Source organism: Gekko japonicus, unplaced genomic scaffold (genome assembly GCF_001447785.1).
Source record: "Gekko japonicus isolate JY-2015 unplaced genomic scaffold, Gekko_japonicus_V1.1 scaffold5, whole genome shotgun sequence".
NCBI lineage: Eukaryota > Metazoa > Chordata > Lepidosauria > Squamata > Gekkonidae > Gekko > Gekko japonicus.
The window spans coordinates 2,536,349-2,559,812 of record NW_015168652.1 but is presented as its reverse complement, the minus strand read 5'-3'; the positions used below and the strand labels follow the sequence as shown (position 1 = coordinate 2,559,812).

At 43.6% G+C, this 23,464-nt stretch overlaps 1 protein-coding gene across 1 annotated transcript in view; it reads left to right on the top strand.

The window, feature by feature from the left end:
- GSAP (gamma-secretase activating protein) overlaps positions 1 to 23,464 on the top strand; it is a 74,398-nt gene that overhangs the window by 32,606 nt on the left and 18,328 nt on the right. Inside the window, exons 17-27 of the mRNA XM_015415055.1 lie at positions 354 to 423; positions 2,720 to 2,802; positions 4,197 to 4,250; positions 5,657 to 5,785; positions 6,359 to 6,417; positions 9,999 to 10,030; positions 15,201 to 15,262; positions 18,747 to 18,842; positions 20,261 to 20,331; positions 21,649 to 21,743; positions 22,995 to 23,114. Coding sequence (XP_015270541.1) covers positions 354 to 423; positions 2,720 to 2,802; positions 4,197 to 4,250; positions 5,657 to 5,785; positions 6,359 to 6,417; positions 9,999 to 10,030; positions 15,201 to 15,262; positions 18,747 to 18,842; positions 20,261 to 20,331; positions 21,649 to 21,743; positions 22,995 to 23,114 — 871 coding nt within the window. The remainder of the gene's footprint in view (positions 1 to 353; positions 424 to 2,719; positions 2,803 to 4,196; positions 4,251 to 5,656; positions 5,786 to 6,358; positions 6,418 to 9,998; positions 10,031 to 15,200; positions 15,263 to 18,746; positions 18,843 to 20,260; positions 20,332 to 21,648; positions 21,744 to 22,994; positions 23,115 to 23,464) is intronic.

Here is a 23,464-nt window from a genome sequence, read left to right as displayed (position 1 = left end):
AGTCTGCTTCTCCTGGCACAGCTGATCCTGGGGCTTTAGACAAAAAAGGGACTGCGGTAGAAGCCCAACAAACAGCTGAGAGGCAGGGGCAATCAGATGCCACCTCTCTGCTGTTTTCAGATCTACCAGTAATTCCCAAGTATATCTGGGATTTTCTTGGATTTTTTCCCAATTTTCCCGAGATACATTTGGGAAGCCGAAATATACATGAAAAATACTGCCATTTGCAGCTTGGGTGGATCCGAATGCACATCCCTAATAGCCATATAAACCTCCCCAAACTCTGTACAGATAGTGCAAGATAAAATTTCAACAAATAAAAAGTGACCATTTTTGTTTTTTTGCTCTTGTAGATTATTAAGTGGATTTCTGAGAACATTTCAACTTGTTTTACATTTGACCCTATACAGGAATTTATTATTGGTAGGTATTTCTAGGATTGTTTGTCACCCTAGAAGTAAGGATGGCACCATGATTTAATTTTATTTATTTATCATATTTATATCTTTTCTCTCAGTGAGACTTTTTATTTCCCACCTCATCTGAAGTTCTACAGTAGCAATATTAAAATGAAATGAGTCAATCTGTTAGAGATATAAATTAAAAATGCCTTGTGTAAAAGAATGGTTCTGGAGGCCTTATGGAATCCAGGGCTACGTGGACACAATATGATTTCTGTAGTTAACACAACACCTGACAATTGAGACGTGATTGAAACTGATCTGTTAAGTTCCCCTGTATGCATAAGAGGTGGTGTCCTGCCTAAAGCCCAGGGAAGACTCATGCTCTTGAGAGATGCATTTTCTGTGCTGTTTTTAATTTTGAAACAAGAAGGCACAGTATGGGAGGTAAGTAAGACTGCTTACAGAGAATGAAAAACCATAAAACAAACACACTGATTTGTAATATGAAACTCTGATATCAGTAACTGCATGCACTGAATTTAGCTTTTTGAGTACATAAACACAATGGGTACTCTAGGGTGTGTAGATCCTCTGGTTATTGAATTATAGGTAACATTTCTTATGGTAGATTCAGGTGGGTAGCCATGTTGGTCTGAAGCCACAGAACAAAGTTTGAGTCCAGTGGCACCTTTAAGACCTTGTGGTGTGTATATGTATGCCACAGAAAAATATTTATGGGTTTACCCCTACAGCCTCAGCGAATGAAGCACCTTGTCAACAATAGAGCCAATCATATGTTAGTACTCTTGGTAATAGTCAATCTGATTTATATGTTGAAAACTGCAGTTGTTTCCCTCCCATGCAAGCAGAAGTGATAAAACTTTGTTCACTAATATTTGAACCACACAGCTACATCTTTGGTTATCATAACTTGTCAGTTATGCTCAGGGGTCATTTCGTAGAAAAAGAGCTAGGGGAACTCATTAGCATAACTCATTAGCATATGCCACACCCCCTGACATCAGGGGCCCAGCGGTGGACCTGCAAGGCCAGCGGGAGTGCGAGGAAGCCCCGCCAAGGCCCTCCCTGGCCCCAGGAAGGCAGGGGTGGGGAGAGGCGGGGAGGGAGCAACTTACCCTCCCTCTTCTCCTGCCTCCTCCTGGCTGAATGAGGGCTGGAAGCGGGGCGGCCAGAAGCAGGGGCGGGGCTTCGTCATGTGCCCCGCCCCCCTGCACCTCACCCAGGGGAACTGCGTTCCCCCGCATTCCCCCCCGAAATGACCTCTGGTTATGCTTTTTCTGGCAAATCTCACAAGAAAATCTATATATCTATTTCTCAGATGTGGGTAGATCTGTGGATACCTAAAGCTGCAGATCAGGGCCACACTGAAACAAAGGAGATTTTCCTCCAAACTTGGGGGGACCCCCATGTTTGCAGGAAAATCTGAAATCAGAAAAAAATTACATTGATGGTTTAATTCCCTCCTAAAAATAAAAGCATTGTCTCTGTGTTGGCAGACAATGTACTTAACTCCTCTTTTTTTTGGCCCCTGTTAGTGGGGGGTGGGAGTGGCCAGGAACAACGGTGGGCCTGGCTGCATCACTGATGGTGGGGGTAGCAGCCAGTAACCATGATAGACTTGGGTGCATGGCTCACAGTGGGGGGGGAACCATGGTGGGGCCCAGCTGCGTTGCTCATGGTGGGGGGTGGACAGGAGCTGTGGAAGGGCTGGCAGCATGCTCAGAGGATGGTACACTTTTTGCCCTATTGTCACTGCAGGAGTGGGGCCCATCTGGGCCACCAGCAGCTTCAAAAGCCAGTGGTGAAGAAGCATCAGGGTCTAGGAGCTGGAGGCAGCTGAAAGAGATTCCCAGGGGCCAGCAGAAGGTGAGCTCCACAGCTCCCAAACTCCTTACTGCTGCCAGGTCTGCTGTGGCTCCCTGCCTTGCTTGGTGGCAGTGAATTGCTGGTGGGTGGGGGGGATCTTCTCCCCCCACTTCCTGACCATTCCTACTACCAGCCCAGTGCAGCTGCCTGTGCCTCACTCCTGTCCTCCACTGTCTCCACTGTCCCCTCCAAACCCACAAGTTTCTTGCGGGTTCACCCTTGCCTATGTTAATGTATGCTTTCATTCGTTGGTATCTTCTTCCTCACTCTTTGAGCGGGGAAGAAACCTGAGCCAGGGAAGTAATGTTCAACTGAAAGAACGATGCTAGAGATTAAATAATGTAGTTTTTGACTTGTAAAAAAAAAATCTCCTGCAAACATATTCTCTCTCTCTCTCTCTCTCTCTCTCTCTCTCTCTCTGCATTCAGCTTCTTTGTACTGGAGAATGTGTCCAGAGGCCGTCAATCTGGATAAACATTTGCCATATACATCACTCGTGTGCTGGAATGAGGTAAAAATAAATATATATATATATTCTTTAAAATGTCATGGAGGTCTCTTTTCACTTGGGAAATATGTCCATGAAGTTCTCTCTCCTTTAATAAGTCTGCTTGAATATGTACATTTTTTCATAGAGCAGATGAATATCCCCCCTTTTTGTTTGTAAGGGTTATGGAGCTGCGGTGGCTCAAGTGGTTAAGACGCTGAACTGCAGGCTGTGGAAGGTTGGTAGTTCAGCAGTTCGAGACCCGGGTGCCGCATCACGGAGTGAGCTCCCGTCCCCAGTTCCAGCTCCTGCCAACCTAGCAGTTCGAAAGCAAGAAATTGCAAGTAGATACATAGGTACCACTTCAGTGGGAAGGTAACAGCGTTCTGTGTGCCTCGGCGTCTAGTCATGCCAGCCACATGACCACAGAAATGTCTTCGGACAGCGCTGGCGCTTCGGCTTGGAAACGGAGATGAGCACCACAACCCTAGAGCTAGATTCGACTGGCTTTCGAGCAAGGGAACCTTTACCTTTACCTATAAGGGTTACAATTTGCACTGCAGGACCGCTTCTCCATCTGTGTTCCTCTATAACAGCTCTGCTGATCCGCTTAGGGCCTTCTGCTGGTGCCACTCTGCAAATGAGCAAGACCAACAACTGCCTGTGCGTGCTTTCTCTGTTGTGGCCCCCACCTTGTGGAACCTTCTGCCTGAGTAGGTCAGGAAAGGTGCCATGCTTCTCTTATCATTTTGCAAATCATGTAAAACAGCGTTGTTCAGGAGAGCTTTTCTATAAAGGTAATTATAACGGACTAGTTCAGGAAGGTTTGTTTTTTAAGAGGGTAAGGGTCTGTGGATTATACCACTGTGTACACGACGTTATCAGTTTGCTGCATGTATTACACTGTTATTGTTTCATTGTTTTCTATTGATGTGATACCATTTTATTTCATTATATCCGCACTCTGTATCATGCCTAATACGCTATGCTCATTCAGTTTTCAGTAATCCTAGTCTTTGCTCATTTGACGTCTCCTAATACTGATTATAGTGATTTACACTGTGCTCATTAGACAGAAATTGCCAGTAGATAAATAGGTACTGCTTTGGTGGGAAGATAACAGGGTTCTGTGTGCCTCAGCTTTTAGTCATGCTGGCGACATGACCACAGAAATGTCTTCGGACAACACTGGCTCTTCGCCTTGGAAACGGAGATGAGCACTGCCCCCTAGAGTTGGATTCAACTAGCTTTCGAGCAAGGGAAACCTTTACCTTTACCTTAGATGTCTCTTCCCGTGGATTGTTATCAATTTACACTGTGTAATCCGCTTTGAGTCTGGGTGAGAAAGGCAGCCTCTAAATACAGTAAATAAATAGCCTTTAGGGATTTCCTGTCATACTCCCCTTTTGTCTTTACAGCTCATTCCTGGAATAACATGCACAACTCACATTATCTCGTTACCAGTACTGAAGGTAAGTTGTCATAAGAAAATATGGTGAGGGATGTGGGTGAAGGATGGCTCATGCTCTGAAGGCAAGGTTTAAGAGGACTAATTTATGTAAGAGCTATAATAATTACTAAAAATGCGCAGTACTTCCAAAAGTCTGAGGGTTCTAATGCAATTTTTATCGTTGTCTCTTGCAAATATGTTGTCATTTGTTGTCTGCATAGATATATTTTGAAAGTGTGTTCTGACTTCAGGATCACTTCCTTGTATAGGAATGTAATTTTTTTACATGTCGAAGTGGAATCTATGTACATGATAAACGTGTGTGTGTGAGAGAGAGAGGGGGGAGGGAGGGAGGGAGGGATTGCTAGATTTTAGGTCACAAGTTTCCAGCTTATTGTTAATTACTGGCTTCTTAACTGGGATGTCTCCACATTCTTGCTGGGATTTTAAGCTTATTGGCAACATTCTGGAATGATAAAGGTGAAGTAAAACCATCACTTTTCTAAAACCAGCCATGATCAATTCATAATCACAAAATTGTAGTTTGATAAAGCTGCCACGAGAGGCCACTGCTGTTCTGCTTTGTTTCTCAATTTATAGTACAGGTACTTGCTGCATGAAGTAGAATCTGTTGAATTTAACTTGGTGGATGGATTATGAAATGGCTTGGGCATTTAGATTTACAGATAATAGCAGGTTACTTCCACAGAAAGAATAACTTTGAAAAATTGTAAACTACGATGCTTTTTGCATGGAAAATTCCTGCAAAACCAAGTCTTTGGCTTATTGATCTTCCTTGCAAATGAAATGGCATCAATATTACAGAGGGTTTCTGTGGACAAAAAAGGGAGGCACTTTCACCATTTCCCTCCTCCCCACTGTTCTGTGGATCTTATCTATCCCAAGGGCAGCATTTTTGGGGGGGGAGCACTCAGGGCAGGGGGGACATGACATATGTAAACACACATAGCCCCAGGGCAGCTTTATAACAGATCCAAGTCAGATGTTTTCCAGGTATCTATCCAAAGACTAGCTTGTGTGAGTGAGGTGGGGAAGAGTTATGTACTGACAAAAAAACCTCTCTTGGTATCTTAATTCTTAACGTGACATGCAAGGTCCTTACAGTATTTAATAATCTTCCACAGGCTGCAGAATTGTTGCAATTATCTTGGGACGTTTGTGACCAATCACAGGGTGTCCCTCTCCAAAAAAATATCGTCATTAGACTTGCGTTGTATTTCATCTAAATGTCCACTTCAGGGCTGCACTAAAGTTGAAAAATATCTGGGTATAAAAAATCCACTGGCCTCTGTCTGCTTGGAATATAAAAACTCCTTGGGTATTAGATGTTGTACATCCTAGCCCTATCTGCATACTTCATATTGTAGCAGGAAATAACTTATGTAAATATTATTCTCTTAATTTCAGGTGCAAAATTGCAAAGGTTTCTGGGGAAAGCTGATTTCAATCCTGGAATGTGTGAAGTACGATGAGTCACACGTGCGTTTCAACAGCAAAGTGCTTTGGAGGGAGTGGGAGAAATTGCATTTGAAGAAGGTGAATGAACTGCAGCAGCAGTTGTCCTGGTACAACCCCTCATCATAGAGGTGTCTCAGAGGTTGTGTTTTCTTGACTGAATGAACCAAACAGAAATGTTTAAGTGAATCTTGTTGCTGAATGTCCCAGGTATTGGAACTGAGCTGGTCTGTGTGTAGGATGGAAACTTGCCACCTTGTGTTCTGACTAATAACTTGAGAAATTCTTATTTTAGGAATAGGAATTTTTGGTATTCCTAATCTTTTTAATCTTGACAGGTTGAGTGTGGCTCAGTCTGTTCTAATATGTCTGACAGAGACTAAGATTGAGGCAGTCTATACATTGTTCAAATATTTGACCATAGTTGGGGTGTTGAGACAAATTATAACCTCTTTCTCTTGTTGCTCATTGGGTGCTCCAACAGTGAACTAGTAGAATATGAAGATGTTCTGGCTAAGCATTTCACATTATTGAGTTTGTGTAGGCTTCCTGCGAGCTTTTCAAAATCCGCTCTGATTCTTCAAGTGTTGGTAGAATGGAATCGTCTTCATCTCCTAATGTCTCTTATTCTAGTTAATGTATGCTTTATTTCAGAGGACTGAAGTGAAGGGAATCACAACATATATGGCAACTGTATTTGAATACGCGAAAAAGTAAGTATTTATAATAATGTTGCCCTCCTTAGAGTTGATTGACAATGGTCTGAATTAAGAGTGTTTGATTTCAATTGCTGTGAACTGTAGATGTCCTTTGTATTCTCAATTAGTTCTGGGGATATGAACATAAGAGAAGCCAATGTTGGATCAGGCCAATGGCCCATCCAGTCCAACACTCTGTCACACAGTGGCCAAAAATACCAGGTGCCATTAGGAGGTCCACCAGGGGGGCCAGGACACTAGAAGCCCTCCCACTGTTGCCCCCACCCCCCAAGCACCAAGAATACAGAGCATCACTTGCCCCAGACTGAGAGTTCCTATCCATACCTTGTGGCTAATAGCCACTGATGGACCTCTGCTCCATATGTTTATCTAATTCCCTCTTGAAGCCTTCCATGCTTGTAGCCGCCGCCACCTCCTGTGGCAGTGTTTATACATCTTGTCCATGTGTGCCTTCCCAAGTGAAACCAGCTGTGTCTGAGATTGGCGGGGAACACAGTTGCAAATGCCTCTGGAAATGACATCCCACTAAAAAGCCTGGGTAGACAGAAAGATTTTGCCTGATGTCTAGCAGACAGTGAAGCAGGTACCAGGTGAATCTCCAGGGATAGAGCATTCGAAAGGCAAATGCCCACCACTGAAAAAGCCCTGTGTCTGGTTGCCACCCACCTCTGCAGGCAGGGTCACAGATAGCAGGGCTTGGGAAGAATCTTCAGGCTGTACAGTTTAGAAGGAGGTGATCCTTCAAGTACCCTAGCTCCAAGCTGTTTTAGGGCCTTAATCCAGGCCAGGCTGGATTTACTCTGCGTAGGATTACACTGCAAAGCTAAGAACCAACTCTCTGAATTGTGCTCTGAAACAGAGGTGCAGCCAGTGTAGGTCTTTCAGCACAGGAATGATACAATCCCTATATCTAGCTCCTAACAATAGTTTGTCTGTTGTCGTTTTCTGGACCAGCTGAAGTTTCTGGACAGTTTTCAAATATATAAAGTGCGTTACAATAATCTAACCTGGATGTGATCAGCATGGGTCACCGTGGCCAGATCACATCTGTTATCCCCCCTCTGGCACAGTCATCTTTTCTTTAGACTGAAAAAGCTCGAATCCCTTAGCCATTCCCTATATGGAATGTGTTTCAGCAATTCAGTCACTTTGGCGGCTGCCTTCTACACCGTTCCCAGCTTTGCAATATCCTTTCTGAGATACAACAACCAGAATTGTTGATAGTATTCCACAGTATTTAAGAACTTGCAAAACAAGTCTTAATTCTGGAACGGTTGTGTTTCTTGTGTTTGAATATAGTGAGTGTCTGTCTCTCTCCCTCTCTGTCTCAAACCTATACTCTCACCCCTCACACACACACACACACACACGTTTTGTGGTGTCTGCCTTCCGGTCACTGTATATTTTTAATGAAATGTTAACCCTGTTTACTAGGCAGAAAATTCCAATTTTGAATGAAACCGGTGCCTTCTCCTGCTCAAACAGAATTTTCACTGGCCTGTGCCTTTTGTCCTCTTATACAGCAGTAATTGGCTTGATGTTAGGGCTGCCAAATCCCCCCGGGGGGCGGAAATCCCCCTGCCCCAGAGGCCCGTTCCCCGACGCCGGGGAATCGGGCCCCAGGGGGAACCCTACCCCAGCGTGCAAGTCACAGGGAAGTGACGTTATGACGCTGGGCACGCTGGGGGCGGGGCCACGGCCATACAAGGGAAAACTCTATGGTTTTCCCTTGTATGGTCGTGGCCCCGCCCCCAGCGTGCCCGGCGTCATGACGTCACTTTCCTGTGACGTGCATGCGGCGCGCACACCGGGAGCCACGCTGGAGTCCCCCGCCGGCAAGGTAGGTAGCATTTGGCAACCCTACTTGATGTCCCCACCTTTTGATCCCTTTTTGATCAAGGCATTTTACAGTTACTTCACAAGTATTGTGTTATGTGTTTGTTTTGTCCTGTTAATATACTTCTTTCTACGATTTGCCATCCCTTGTCTAATTTAACTGAACTGTATCTTAAATATGATGTACATTGCCCTGAGCCCTCTGGGGGAGGGCAGTTTAGAAATAAATACATAAACATATCTCAAAGGGCAAGGGAACCTTTTTGCCCCGTGCAGGCACTTTTACCTTATTTAAAATTTGGTACTCCTGTGCTCAAAGAATGCAGTTTTGGCCTTTCTGATGGGTAGGCATCAGAGATGAGACAATTTCCATCTTCTTTGTTCAATAGACAACGAAAGGAGGGTCCTGCATAATTCATGGGGGGAATTCCATCTCCCCCCCCCCATTGCTGAGCTGTTGCGTTCCAACCAATCACCTTGAGGCCTGGCTGCAGTGTTGTCTAGGAGCCGCTCTGGGCTTGGAGCTACTCCTAGCATTCCCCACTACCATGGCCAGGCCTGGAGCCACTCCACATGAGCCACAGCAGCTGGGCCCTCAAAAGTAAATGTGTTGTCTGCACATGTGCAGACAATGCTATTTTACTTTTGGGGAAATTAAACTCCCCCCATATTTTTAAAAAAATATTTCAGATTTTTCTGCAAACTTGGGGGGGGGGAGTCACCCAAGTTTGCAGAAAAACCTGCTTTGGGTAAGTGTGGCTCCAATCTGCGGATTTAGGTATCAGCAGATAGGGGGCATACTTGGGAAAGAGATATATGGATGTGCTTGGACCTAATGACAGTTACTGGTTTCCCAAGATTCAGAACCTGACTTTGAAACAAAAGTGTACTAAATGTCTTAGACAAATATCTTTGCTTTGCTGACTGTACCCAGTAACATGTAATTTGGGATTTTCTGTATATTTTTGCATAAAATAATTTTTTTTAAAAAAAAATGGAGGTCTCTCCAAGTGCCTAGAAACAATAACTGCCACTTGGGAAGGGGGTTCTCAAAATATTTTACTTGGCAATGAACCATTATGTGTGTGCTGGGGGGAACTGCTTGATTCCAGAGTATTCCATAGAGTGGGATGAAGAGAAACTCAGATCTTCCCTAGCAAGTTGCCTGCGCCTCCTTGGGAGAGTTCTGTTTCTCATATCCTTGTTCTGTGGAATCCAGCCACAATTAAAAAAAACAAATACCATAAAACAACACACATCTTGTCTCCTAGTTCCTGTGCATCAGTAAACATGAATCTTTATGATACCACAAGACTTCCAGGGACTTGAAGTACATGTGTCTGTATCTGTGTGTCTATGCATAGTTTTTAGCAGGGCTCTAGTCGGGGGGGAGCTCTCAGGTACGGAGCTCCGGAAGAGAACCTCTAGGGGGCGGGGCGGTCACGTGGTGAAGCCCCGCCCCCTTCTTTACCCCGCCCTCTGCTTCGATCCTCATTCCGTTTGGGAATGAGGATGAAGCAGGAGGGTAAGTAGCCGGGCCTTCTGACACACTTCCGGTGATGTCAGGGGGTGTGGCCTTCTGTCACTTCCGGTGATGTCAGGGGGCGTGGCATATGCAAATAAGTTATGCTAATGAGTTATGCTAATGAGCTCCGGCAGCTCTTTTTCTACAACAAGACCCCTGGTTTTTAGCAAATCTTCTTTTAAAGCACACTTTGATATCATTGCTTTCCCCACAGGGTGCATTCCAACTTCAATACATGGAGAACAGGTAAGACAAACGTGTTCTGCTGCTATCATTATCTTATCAAAATCTTGAAGAATGGTGTCATATTGAAATCCTTCTCCTCTAGTCACTGTAGGCTGATCATGCAAGTATATTTTGAATCCTGCAGCAGTGTAAGCCTGCATTTTTTCACTACAATGTTGGCATTTTGCTTTTGATTTTTTAAACGAGTAGGACCATTGACAGATGGATAGTAGAAAACATCCTCCTTAGGAATAAATTATAGACAAGTATATTCACTTTGAAATAACATTAGATTAGAAGACATGGGGGGAAAGCCTGCATCTTCCCTCTATAATGGGCCCAATATGCACTGGCAGTCCTCAAAACAATATATACGATTCAAGGAGGTTGAGTATGCTCTAGGTTACACTGATTTCAGTGGGAGACTTTTTTTTAAGCGCTTAACCCCCTTCCATTGAAATCAATGGGATTTTGGAGAGACCATGTTTACCCAAAATTGTGATGGTTGAAAGTCACGGTATCTAGATACTGTTATGAATTCCAGATCTTGTGAGAAATTAGGGCAGTGCTGAATGTTATGAATATAGCAGAAAATATTTGTGTTACACAGGAAACACTTGGGCTTGCAGCGTATGAAAAAGTCTGTGCACAGGTTTTGCTTTCACATTTTCCATAATTGCGTCAGTCATAATCTCTGTGCAGATCTCAGGCCAGTGCAGTAGCATGTTGTTAGATACGAGACTTGAGGCAGCAGGTGAACAGTGATAACAGCTTTACTGAACACGAAGTCAGAAGAACCAGAATGAGACAAACAACTGAGCAACAGGCTCCTTTTTAAACAGTCCGGGCTTGGTAAGCCAAGCCCACAAGTCAGATAACATCCAATCATATTCAGTACATAAAGACCAATCAGTTTGCTTCCCTCCAGAACTTCCCTTGTTCTGATAGGTTTACAATACCTTGCTTAGACTCAAGCTCAATACATTCATACATTCTGTTCCATACATAACACATGTGCACCATGAAAGTGCAGCTTGAATATTTCACCTGTCGTCCAGAAAGAAGAAATGTCATGATTAAACCAAAAAGCATTTTAAAGTGTAAATGGAAGATGAGAATCTTGTACTATGGTGTGTCTTGCTCATAGCATAATAAAATACCACTGTGCTTAGAATTGTGATAGAGTTGTTTAAACTGTGTCTAGTTGTTTAAACTTGTCTAGTTGGCATCTGTTATGTTTTGGTTGGCGTGCTTTCTTTTTTTGGGGGGGGGGGAGGTGGCTTGTAGGCTGTTGAAATTCATATATTTGTATGTATTTGATTCCAGAGCTAGGAATAGTGTGAAGAGCAGAACCTCTAAAATCAAAAACTTTTATTAAGCATTTGTTACAATTGCATAAGCAGATCACACAAATCAAGAAATAACACAAATGAATGATCAAAGTTTAAAGAAGGAAAGAAAAGGAAATTATCCAAATTTATTGACAGTCAGTTCCTGGAGCCTCATGATGGCTACTTGGTTAGCAATATGAGGGTTCTGGTCAGATAGAAGAGCTAAAACTAGCTGCTTGTCAGAGCGACCTTTAAGCTTGCACAAAACAGGGCTAATTAAGGAGTTTCTCTACTCCGTATAAAAGTTACAGTAAAATAAAACATGAAATAAGAATTCAGGCGCTTCCAGCTGTACATGGGCAGTCTTTCCTGACGAGTTCTCCAGAATCTGCCGTAAAGGGCTGCAAAAGGCAAAACATTGAACCTTGTGAGCTTAAAAGCTCTGCGGATTTGCAGAGATATGAGGGCAAGAAATAAGCAGCAGGAGCCCGGTAATCAGTGCCATACACAGTTGGGGAACATGTCCTATTAGCTAATGAGTACAGTGTTTGTCTCTCAGTATCCAACAATCTCTGACCCAACACTCTAAAAGCTTGTTGTTTCTCCAGCATGAAAAGCGAGTCAAGTGAAATACCAGTTGACTTGGTTTAACACAAAGTGCATTTTCCCATTGAGTTGTCATCTATTATTTTACTGATAATTTATACTAAAATATTTAAACTGACTTGTTCAGCAACATAGCCCTTGACTCTCCGGCAGAAATATCTCCAGGTCTTTGAAAAGACCATGATTTTGGATTTTTCAAAATTAACAGACAATAAATTGGAGTTACAATAAGCCACAAAAGTGAACAAGTGGCACTTAAGACCCAGGTGTGTATAGGGTAATAGCAGAGTGTCATCAGTGTATAGCAATAATGGGATATGATGGGAACCCAGTTTAGGAAAGTGGCTGTCTGCCATCCTCAAAGCGGGCGCCAAGTTGTTCATGAATAAACTGAACAAATAAGGGGCCAAAATGCACCCCTGTTTAGCCCCCCCAGTTGGAAGGAATCTCATGTGTTAAATCACCCTGCAAACTTCACTCAGCAGTTTGTTAAGGAGTACAATTTGCAAATAAGAAAAAATCTTTTGTTCGTCATAATCTTCTTTGGTTTATCCTTCAGAAGATTCCTGGAAATAGAGTCAAAAGCTCCCTTTTAAATCAAGGAAAGCAGAGAAGCAGAACCTCTAATAAATTGAACCTTGTATATAAAATTTCATAACAGATATTGTTTCCCTTTGAATACCAGCCTTTATAAATAGTATTCCTGCATAATTAAGCATCATGAATCTGTACTAAGCTATTTGGATAAATTAGGTGGATATGGGGACATCTTCTAAATCACTGATGTTTGCAGTATACTTCTCCATCCTACTTCTCCATAGATGCCATCCTACAGCAGAATAATTAATAATAGAAATCCCTCTAGATGCTGCGAGTTGTAAATGTCAAGTTCCAAACAAAAGTGTTCTATATTGTTTCCAACAAGTTTGTTGGACTTGCTGGCTCTAAGGGTCTTGTGGTGATGGTATGAATGATTTTCCTGCATGTAGTAGGCCTTTGCGTACATTAGGTTTGTTGAGGCTTACTCTGGTACAAAAGAAGCTGTCAGTCGGAGTTTGGGTCATGCGTGGTTTTTTATCTTTTCTTTTTGGAGTCACAGTGAGGGAAACATAAGAACTTTGAACATGCTCTTGTGCACCGTGCTTTCTTAATGGGGTGGGAGCATAGATGGCTGTTCACTGGTAGAGCCTTGACATTCCCAGAGGAGGGAGCTAGATATAAATATCAGCAAATAATGTGAACAAAAGAATCAGGGACACTCCATAAATGATGGCATATATTGTCACAGCATACAGGAAAGGTGAAGTAATGTCATACAAGCTGGAGGAATAATCTTGACCCAACTTTTGTTGTTGCTTTTGTAAACAAGGATGATAGCCCATAATGAGCTTTAATACATTATTTCTGGAAAAGTCTGAAGTGCATCGCTTGTGTATTTCTTTCATGAGTATCCTGCCCAACCCTGCCACAGGGCACAGAGCAGATAATCTATATATATAAAAGAAAGTCCCCTCAACCGTAAAATCAATGCCCAGGCCAAACCCCTGGACCTACAGACACCAAGTTCATGGAGAGCGCTCCTACCATGGCGTAGGTGCTTGCTAAGAAGGGATTTTTAGAAATTCAACCCCTAAGTGTCTGTCAGATGCAGCCCCACCTCCACAGTGGCTTCTAACACTCCTCCCCCCTCCCCCTCCTACACTGGACAGGCAGCTGCCTGTCGGGTGTAAGAGAGGAGGTGGGGTGGCTTCCAACACACTCCCTCCACCTACACCTAATAGGCAGTTGTCTATCAGGTGCAGTCCCACCTCCACAGTGGCTTCTAATACTCCTCCCCTCCCCCTCCCCCTCCTACACTGGACAAGCAGCTGCCTGCCAGCTGTAGGAGAAGAGGTGGGATGGCTTCCAACACACTCCCCCACCTCCTACACCTAACAGGCAGTTGTCTGTCAGGTGTAGCCCCACCTCCACAGTGGCTTCTAATACTCCTCCCCCCTCCCCCTCCTATACTGGACAGGCAGCTGCCTGTCAGGTGTAGGAGAGGAGGTGAGATATTTATATATCCAACACACTCCCCCCACCTCCTACACCTAACAGGTGATGGTTTGTCAGGTGCAGCAGTGGTTTCAGGGTGATTAAAGCCACGAGGGAGCCTGCCCCAGCAGTAATGCCTTAGTGATCCTGCCGGCCCTGCCTCCACAGTGGCTTCTAATCCTACTCCCCCCTCCCCATCCTGCACTGGACAGGCAGCTGCCTGTCAGGTGTAGGAGAGGAGGTGGGATGCTTACAGCCGCTGGGGAGGTTTGCTCAGCAGGATTGCCTTAGCGCTGCTGCTGGCCCAGCCTCCCTGATGCCTTTAAATACAATCCCCCGCAACACCAGACAGGCCGGTGTCTGTCAGGTGTAGGAGCAAGGCCAGGGTATGAATGTTTATGGGGAGATAGTTAAGGACATTTCTAGGAGCCATTTTGATGCGTGCCTCTCTCATGAACCTGAAGAAATGTCCACCACATCACCACTCCCTCACACCAGCTCCCCCTCACACCTCTCACCTCTTACTGCCCCCAAGAAAGCTCCTGGCAAACGTCGAGCCAGATACTTCAACGCTACAAGGAGGAGGCAACTTAGGAATGCGGCAAAGACTTTGCACATTTTACTCCTGCAGTGCACTGAGCTGCACAGGCCAAGTACCAGCAAGATCACCCTGAGGTGCTCAGAACAACACAGTCTCCATATGAGCAAAATAATCCAGGAACACAAGTAGAGAGGCCATCACTTTCGTGGGAGGTGGCAGGAGTTGACTTAACAGACGACTGGTTCTTAAATGGACAGTTCTATGTGGCCTGCTCCAGAGTGAGCTCATCAAGCAGCCTGGTGATCCTAGCACCTGAGGGCAGAACCACCAATGTGGTCTAGAGAGAGGTCCTTCAGTAGAGAGAGAAAAAAAGTACGTATGTCTCACTTCATTTCTTACACTACAATCTTCTCTGTTAGAATTCCTACAACAAATGTCACATTTCAAATTTCACATCATCAGTATTATAACTGGATTTACGGAACTTAAATACCGTAGCGAAGCACAGGTAGCAACCTAGTAATATATAATTCCTGCTTTGGTGTAGTGCAAGCTTCTGTCACATCCAAAATGTGATCACATTTGGGCCCCCATTTGAAAAATGTTTTCAGGCTCTCTAGTACATAGCACTGGTCCTGCATAATATTCTTTCTCCTTCTCTTACATCTTTGAACTTCAGAAGGAAGGCTGGTTCCTCTCTTCAAAGATGAAGATGACCAGCAACAGTTGCTAACAGGACTGGTAGGTGATGGTCAGTCTACATTCTACACTAGAGGGCACTAGAGGGCACAAGACTCTTACGTGTTGACATTGTTTCCATCATGCAGAAGTGCTCATAGATTACTCAAGACTGTAATTCTCAAAGGTCGGAATACCGTATCTTTGCATGTGAGCTGAACATCTGTCTGTAAATTTCTGATAAAAGACTACTTCCAACTTTCTACCAAGAGATTATCCATACAGAGGGTCTTGGCTTTTCTAAGCACTAATTTTTTCAGTTTGCTGTAACTGATCACTAGGTATCACAACTGAACTCCAGACAACAGATCTCTCCCCCCCCCCAGAGAAAATAACTGCTTTGGAAGATGGGCTGTATGGCATTCTGTTCAGCTGAGGCCTCTTCATTCCCCAAACCCTGGCTTCCATAGACTCTACCAGAAAATCTCATGGAATCTCCCTACCTGGGGCTGGCAGCCCTAGTCAGGACTGGCCCCAATGAGTTCCTCACAAAGGCCTGCGAAGGGTTTCCTTCCTTTATCTGAACCAAGTTGGTTGCCTACTGTGGCAAAACGGGCCCCAGTTTACAACTCAGCTGTTTGCCTTCCACCTTTGTCCTGTGGGCGTATCTCACCCCTTGCTGCCACCACTCACGGAATCATCACTGCCTTTTTAGAGGGACAGTGAGACCCCTCTGGCCAAATCTCCCTGTTTGGAGATGGAATCCCCAATCTTTGGGGGATCCCTGGAAAGTCGGTGACCCAAGGTTCTGGCCTTTCCTTGCTTCCCTGGGCTACCCCCTACATTTGGTACTGTGTAGAGCGGGGAACACTATGTGGTCAGAGCACAACACAGATTATTAGCCCAAATAAAAGAATTTATTTAACTATTTACACAGTTATGGAGCACACACACATTGTAGGAGTAAGCACACACTATGAACCAACAGGGCATAAATCAATAGGGGTTAAACACCATCCTCTTACACAGAATGCTCTCTACCTCTGGAGATTGTGGACTCAGGATAGGATCTCTCCTTGTACTTCAGCCTCTCTCTCTTGCCCAAGAGAGCAGGGAAACTTCCATTCATTCCCCAGTCCAGCCGACTGTGGAGTGGCTGAATTTCTGCTGCCTCCCAGGGATGAAGACTGCCTCATCCCTGGATGGGCTGCAGTCTATATTGATGCTGCCCCACCCGTTGGGACAGTCCCTGTTTTCCCGCACTTTTTGGCCTAAATCCCAAACTAAGAGTCTCCAACCTCGTTAAGCTTTCAGGCACAATGGAATTTTGAGAGAGGCAGGTGGTGCCACCACAAAATGGCTACCATCAAAGTAGAGGGTGGGACTAGCTCTCCTTAGAAGGGATGACATTTACTCTGGCACAAAGAAAACTCTTAAAAGGCATGGGATTGTCAGAAAAATAAGTATATGGTGGCAAACCTTGCGGGTGGAATACCAAAAAAACTGAGAAAAGCAAATGCAACAACCTTGAGTCACCATGCTAGCATAATCAGTCTCTTTAATATGTTATTTATTATGGTAAAAGCCTCCAGATTTTCCAGTTCACTAATCATATCTGATTCCCCTATCATACTGATCATCTGTGCCCCTGGAAATTGTGCCCCAGTGGGTCAGTGGACTCTCAAGAACACCAAGGAGGTTGAAATGTTGACTCCTTATGTGGATAGATTATGTCATTGTGGTGTTAATGGAATCAAGAGTCTGGATCATATCCTTCTACACTGTATCTTCTATCGTGATGTTCGATCATTATATCTCGAGCCTTTGTTGAGAAACCTAGTAAACCATTCTGATGAATGGAAGATATCTTATTTACTCTCTACTTGCTCCTTAGTGATTATGGAAAGGATGGCCAAATTTCTGTTTTTGGCTTCTAAGAGGAGGGAATGTATCATTAAGTGCATATGACTTTTGTATTACCTTGCCTGTCAGTTTTAATACGATATGCCAATAAAGGTTTGATTGATTGATTGACTGAAATGTGGGGCTGCAGTGTGTGTGAGGGTGAGTCAACAAAAAATTCTCTGTTCCACAAGTGGAAGTGCCTACGATAAGCTGAAAAAGAGTTTAAGGTCCATGTCCATGACTAAGTTATGGGTGCACAGCGGTGATGTGATAAATTCAGGGGGGTAGCCGTGTTGATCTGAAGCAGCAGAACAAAGGTTGATTCCAGTGGCACCTTTAAGACCAACAAAGTTTTATTCTGGGTGTAAGCTTTTGTCTGTGTTGTGTGCATAAAATGTATACCCAGAATAAAACTTTGTTGGTCTTAAAGGTGCCACTGGAATCAACCTTTGTTTACCTGGGATAAGTGCAGTTAGTAGGAGGGAACCCAACATTCCCTTGGCATGTGTGTGTGTTACTGTTCCATTCCATTCAAAGCCCTTTGGATCGTATCCCTAAGGAGCAAATGGGGTCTAGGAAATGCAGTGGATGCCATGTTGGAGAGCACTGGAGTACAGGTTGGCTTTGCTGTTGCCGAAAACAGCTGCTGTGAGCCAGTTGATTAGGGCTGAGAAGATCTGGGTTTAAATATCCATGTTTCCATGAGGTTCAGTGGTGACCTTGGGCCAGTCACTCTAGTTCAGCCTAGCTTACCTAACAAGGTGGAGGCAGTGAAACCATAGATATGTTTCTGTTAGCTCCATGCAGGAAGAACAGGGTAGTAGTCTTATTTGAAATATCTGTAGGTATGTGGAGTGCAGTGGCAAACCACCGCTGTGTGTTTCTTGCCTTGAAAACCCCACAGGGTCACCATAAGTCAGCTGTGACCTGAGAGCCAAAAGAAAAAAAAAGAAAATAATGTGGAGTAAGATGCAGATAGTTTGCTCTTGCTTTTTTCCCTGTATAGTGCCCAGTGATGTTGTAGCCATAAATACAATCCCAATATGTTGAAATTGTAGGTAAAGGTAAAGGTTTCCCTTGCTCAAAAGCCAGTCGAATCCGACTCTAGGGATTCGGTGCTCATCTCCGTTTCCAAGACGAAGAGCCAGCGCTGTCCAAAGACATTTCCGTGGTCATGTGGCCGGCATGACTAGATGCCAAGGTGCACGGAATGCTGCTACCTTCCCACCGAAGTGGTACCTATTTATCTACTTGCAGTTTCTTGCTTTCAAACTGCTAGGTTGGCAGGAGCTGGGACCAGAGACGGGAACTCATTCTGTCATGCAGCACTCGGGTCTCAAACTGCCGAACTACCGACCTTCCGGTCTGCAGTTCAGCGTCTTAACCACTTGAGCCACCGCAGCACCCTGTTGAAATCATACCAGATTACATATTCTGTTACAGCTTAGATAACAGGAATTTACCCTCTTGTGTTTGCCAATGTCTTGTAACAGTAACCAGCAAGATTAATAGTTAATTCTGGAGAAAGCATAGACCTGTGACTTGGTTTACACAGGCACAATGAGCCATAGTCTTGTTTAGTGCTTTTAACTTTCTCTGCCTTAATATTAGAATGTAAATTAATTGGTTTATTTTTTTACAGATGGCTGTCCAGTTGAAAGATCATCTTATGAGACACCTACCATATGTCAGCAAAAAGAGGATTGAAGAGATTGCTGTGGATTATGTTTCAAAACTGGTTGTCTATTTTTTTTTAAGCTAAAGCAATGCAAGGTGTTTTTTTTGGGGGGGGGGGAGATTTATTCCTGGTTCACTCAAGAGGTAGAAAAACCCCAAGGTGGTAGAATGGACTGCCCCACTGCAGGTGATGGGGTCCAATTCTGAATATTTCTCTGTGGAAACAGAACTGGCACACAAGGAATAAAGGTGTACCCACTCCGTGCTTACTGTGCTAGCTTTCTTTTCCCAGTGGGCTTTCAACCTAAACATACTAAAATGTGATCCTCCTCCAGCAGTTTGAAGTGGTGCAGTCTATTCTCCACAATTCTAACCCTCTGCTACCTCCTCCTTCCTGTTTGTGTGCATGTGCAGAGTGTGGGTCTGGCCTAATGCAGAGCCAAGTATTATAGGGCACAATCTTCTGGAAATTCCTCCTCGCCGGCATGATTGTGGAGAATAAGAAAGAACTGTGCCTACACTCTGTCTAAATGCCCATTGTTAAAAGAATTGATTCTGTGGAAATAATATTTCATCCTGTTTATTTTCAAGGATATATTTAAATGTGACTGACTTCGTTCACAGTTATGGTATGATGTGTATGAAACATTATTGAAGAATTAATTGTTTTCAGTATAACAAAGTTTGATAGTCCTATTATGACTGCATGGGGTCGTTTGTGTCAAATGACACACTTCATTTGTTAATACTACAAAATTTGTGATTTCTGTTTTCAGCTTTAATTTTTTCCCTACCTCTCACATGACAAAAACTAAGATGAATGTGCTAAGGTAGCATTGGGTTCACAAAGAGTCTTGCATTGAGTGTATTCTTAGTTCTGGTTGTAGCAAATTAGCAAACAGGGTTAGAGCATTCTAAGTGCATTGGATGATACTGTAAGTCATTTATGGTTTTACATTTTGTAAATATGCCATATTGTACAATTTTATATGTTATGAATGATGTATTTTCTTTTGTTAAAATAGCAAATTAAGTTCAGATTTAGTAAAAAAGGGAGTATTTCATATATTTTAATTTTTCCCATTCCCCTCACCCCTCGATTTTCAAAATTTCTAGAAATTTGACATCTTAGTACAGTATAGATTATTTTCCTGCCAATGGTTACTTCATTGTAGGAGGATATTGGTGTAAGCCTATAGTAGTACATTACTACTTTTTTTTCATGACACTGTCCATTTTTACAGTCTTTCCCTCACCTTCTTGATCAGGTCAGGAGATGTGGCTGCCATGATTGTGATACAACTTGATCTAGAAAGCTGAGCTTCTGTTACCTAACAGGCAATGGCTGATGTATTTTGTGACTATATAACTATTCTGATGGCAGTTTAATGTTGTGTTTGATACATAGTTGAGAATAGGAGTTAGAAAAATAGAAGGTCTTTTCAATGAGAATTCAAAATACTACTTTATATTTTGTAGCTGGATTTAACGTATCGGATAATGGAAAATGTTTGGAAGAAGTATAATCTTGATTCCTGGGTCTTTTCTCTGTAAGTGGATGTTTTCTGTTGATTCACACTGAATGTAATGAAACTGAAAGCCTATACGTGGGTCAGAAACAGAAAAGGTGGTTTCATTTGCTTTTATAATGGTGAGAAGGTAACATAGCTTAGCCAAACACATGGTTTATAACAATGTGGATGTTTGCTATGTTTTTAAGTTATGACAGTATATTATACCAGTGCTCTTCAGTCTATGGGCTGATCTGAATATGAGCAGAGCTGAATGAGCAGAACTGAATATTTCATTCACTCTTGGTTCCCTTGGTGCCCCTAGATGGGTTGCAAGCAGGGCAGGTTGGCCATTAAAGCCACTAGGAGAAGTCAGAAGTCATGGTGGGCCAATGGCCTGGCCTTCACCCTGTGCAGGGAAGGAGGTATGTGGTCTTGTCAAGCCCCACACCTGGCAGGGAAGAAGTGTGTGGTTGGCTAGGCAGGCTCTTTCCCATCCCTCCTTTGGGGAGGGTGGGGTCCTTTCCCTGGGCTATGTTTTCCTCCCAGTCCACTCCTGGTCATAATCCTCTGAAGGTCCACTTCTGGGGAAGAGTCTGCTGCTTAGGCACATGTGTGGAGAGCAAACACATCATGTCCCTTTGCAAACAGGATTAGACATAGAAAGATGGTGGAGTGAGGTCACTCATTATTAGAGAGGGTTTGTTTTTTTGGCACAGGCTGGTTCAGGCACCTATCACCCGCAAAAGCCATCCTTTACTTTCTGTCTCTCTCACCCACATCACAGCTTCTTCCCACAACTCTGGTTCCACTTTTTCCTGTCACATGATTAATGTCCCACGACTTCCTCTTGCATGCTTGCAACTTATAACTCTCTGGAAATGAAAGTAGAGTCCCAGGTCTGGAAAAGTTGAAGACCAGTGGTCTAGACGAAACATGTTGATTTAGCAACGTCCACACCAGCACCGTCAGTAACATGGAACTTCATGTAAAATATGTCAGAACTATGTTGCAGTTCTAAGGGCAACGTATAGCATACATTGCTTACTGTATTTTTGAATGCACCCACACAATGTTCTTTCTATTTAAAAAATTGGTGGTAGTATGTGTATCAGAAGGGCAATAGCAGAGATCTGTCCAAAAAAAGGACAGGTCTTTCTGTATACTTGGGATTCTCCTGGTTTACAGAAAATTACTTGAACATGCTTTGTGAGGTGCTGTGAAGTATACAAGACACAGGAGTCTTGCTTTGAGCTGAGCCTAGCTTCATTTCTGGAATGTGTATTCTAAACAGCCCAAAAGGATTATGAGGAGAGAGAAGGTTTTACTGATGGGGTGGTGTTTTGCTCTGTGCAGTGGGCAGCGAGGCACTTCGAACGAGATTCTTGTGTTCCACTTCATGTGTCGGATGCTGCATGCTGCAAGTGGGATGTGTCTGCCTCTGCCTCCTGGTAAGCCCCAAACAGCAGAGCTGAATATTTCATTCACTCTTAATTCCCTTCTGTGGAGGCTCCCTTTGCTTTATGTAAGCTGTGATTCAGTGAAGCTGTCAGCTTTGTTTCAATCCCAGAATGGGTCTATACATGCTATGTCCCTCTCTGAGGTGAAAATGGGATAGATAGAGCCATTTATCATTGTATTTGCTAATGGAAAACTGTATATCCTATGATGATTTTTGTTGGGAGCACCCCAAATATCACAAAGTAGCAAACATGGTTTTGAGCTCTCCATGATCTCATTCTGGGCAGGTGGCCTATGGTCAGAAAATATTTGCTTGGTGATACTAATAAAGTAGTTAACAGTAAACTCATTTCTGAGATGACAGTTTCGGGAAAATTCTCATTTGCCAAAGTGGCAAGTGGTTTATCATTGGACCCAGCATATTTGGCCTGGTTTTTTTCACCCAATTAAAAAAGGTCTTGCTGAGAAACTTCTCAATTGTGAGACCACAGTGAGTAGTTATATAACCAAACACTGGGGGAATAGTCTCACTTTGATTTGACAAGAAGCCGTTAAGAGCCCTTTCCTCCTTAATGCTGTTTTTGTATATTGTGTGCAGACATGAATGCACTACTGACTTCTGTCTAAGGCATATTTTGCAAGGGTGTGTGTGTTGCAAGTGCATGTAAGTACAGTTAAATATTAGTAAATGCCGACAACACATGTTGTCCGTGTGTGTGTGTGAAAGAGATAGATAGCGAGAGCTTCATATTGCTGAGTCTTGGTTTGGAAGGCTGTTTAACACTAATTTGTATGAAATGGAAGGGTCTGAAATGACTTCAGATCACCGCTAGCATCAGTGCTGAGGTAATTAAGGCTGAAGCATACTTGCAGTACAGGTAAATATGCCCTTGCCAGCCTGCCTAACTGTTCTGAGGCTCTTCCTGCTGGGGAAGAATTTGGCAGAGGAAGGCAACGCTGAACTAATGAGATAACTACACATGCCTCAGGGCGGCTTTATTCTTTGCCTAATAGCAAGATTGACTAGGCCTATGCCATCCCAATCAGATGCTCTCCAGTTTTTCAGGAAAAATATCCACTGATAGAAGCTCTACAAGCAGTTTTTCAGTGGCCAGATATTCTCCCAGGATAAGTATTGAGGGATAATTTAACTAAAAGTCTGCCTTGCAGCCTCCATCATTTTGCTCTGATAAGGAATCTTGCATTTCTGTTCAAACCATCTGCCTTTTCTTTCACTGCAGGGTTTCATACGCTGCATACAGGACTGGGAGTGCGCTGTCTTCCTTTGTATACACTGCTGCTGTACATTGATCAAGGAGTGCTGCACCTAACAGAAACATGTATTTTGAAACTCCTCAAAGGTAAGGTGCAGCTTATATCAAATAAAAGATTATGTTCATTCAACTTCAACTTCAACTTTATTTCGGCTTGCATGACCAAAAGTCTTAAGCACTTAAGCACAATTGTTCATTCTAAGAAGAAGAGATTGGATTTATACCCCGCCCTTCACTCAGAGTCTCAGAGTGGTTTACAAACTTTCCCTTCCCCTGCCCACAACAGACACCCTGTGAGGTAGGTGGGGGCTGAGAGAGCTCTTTCAAGAACTGCCCTTTCAAGGACAGCTCTTGTCAGAACTATGGCTTGCCGGAGGTCATCCAGCAGCTGCATGTGGAGGAGTGGGGAATCAAACCCGGTTCTCCCACATTAGAGT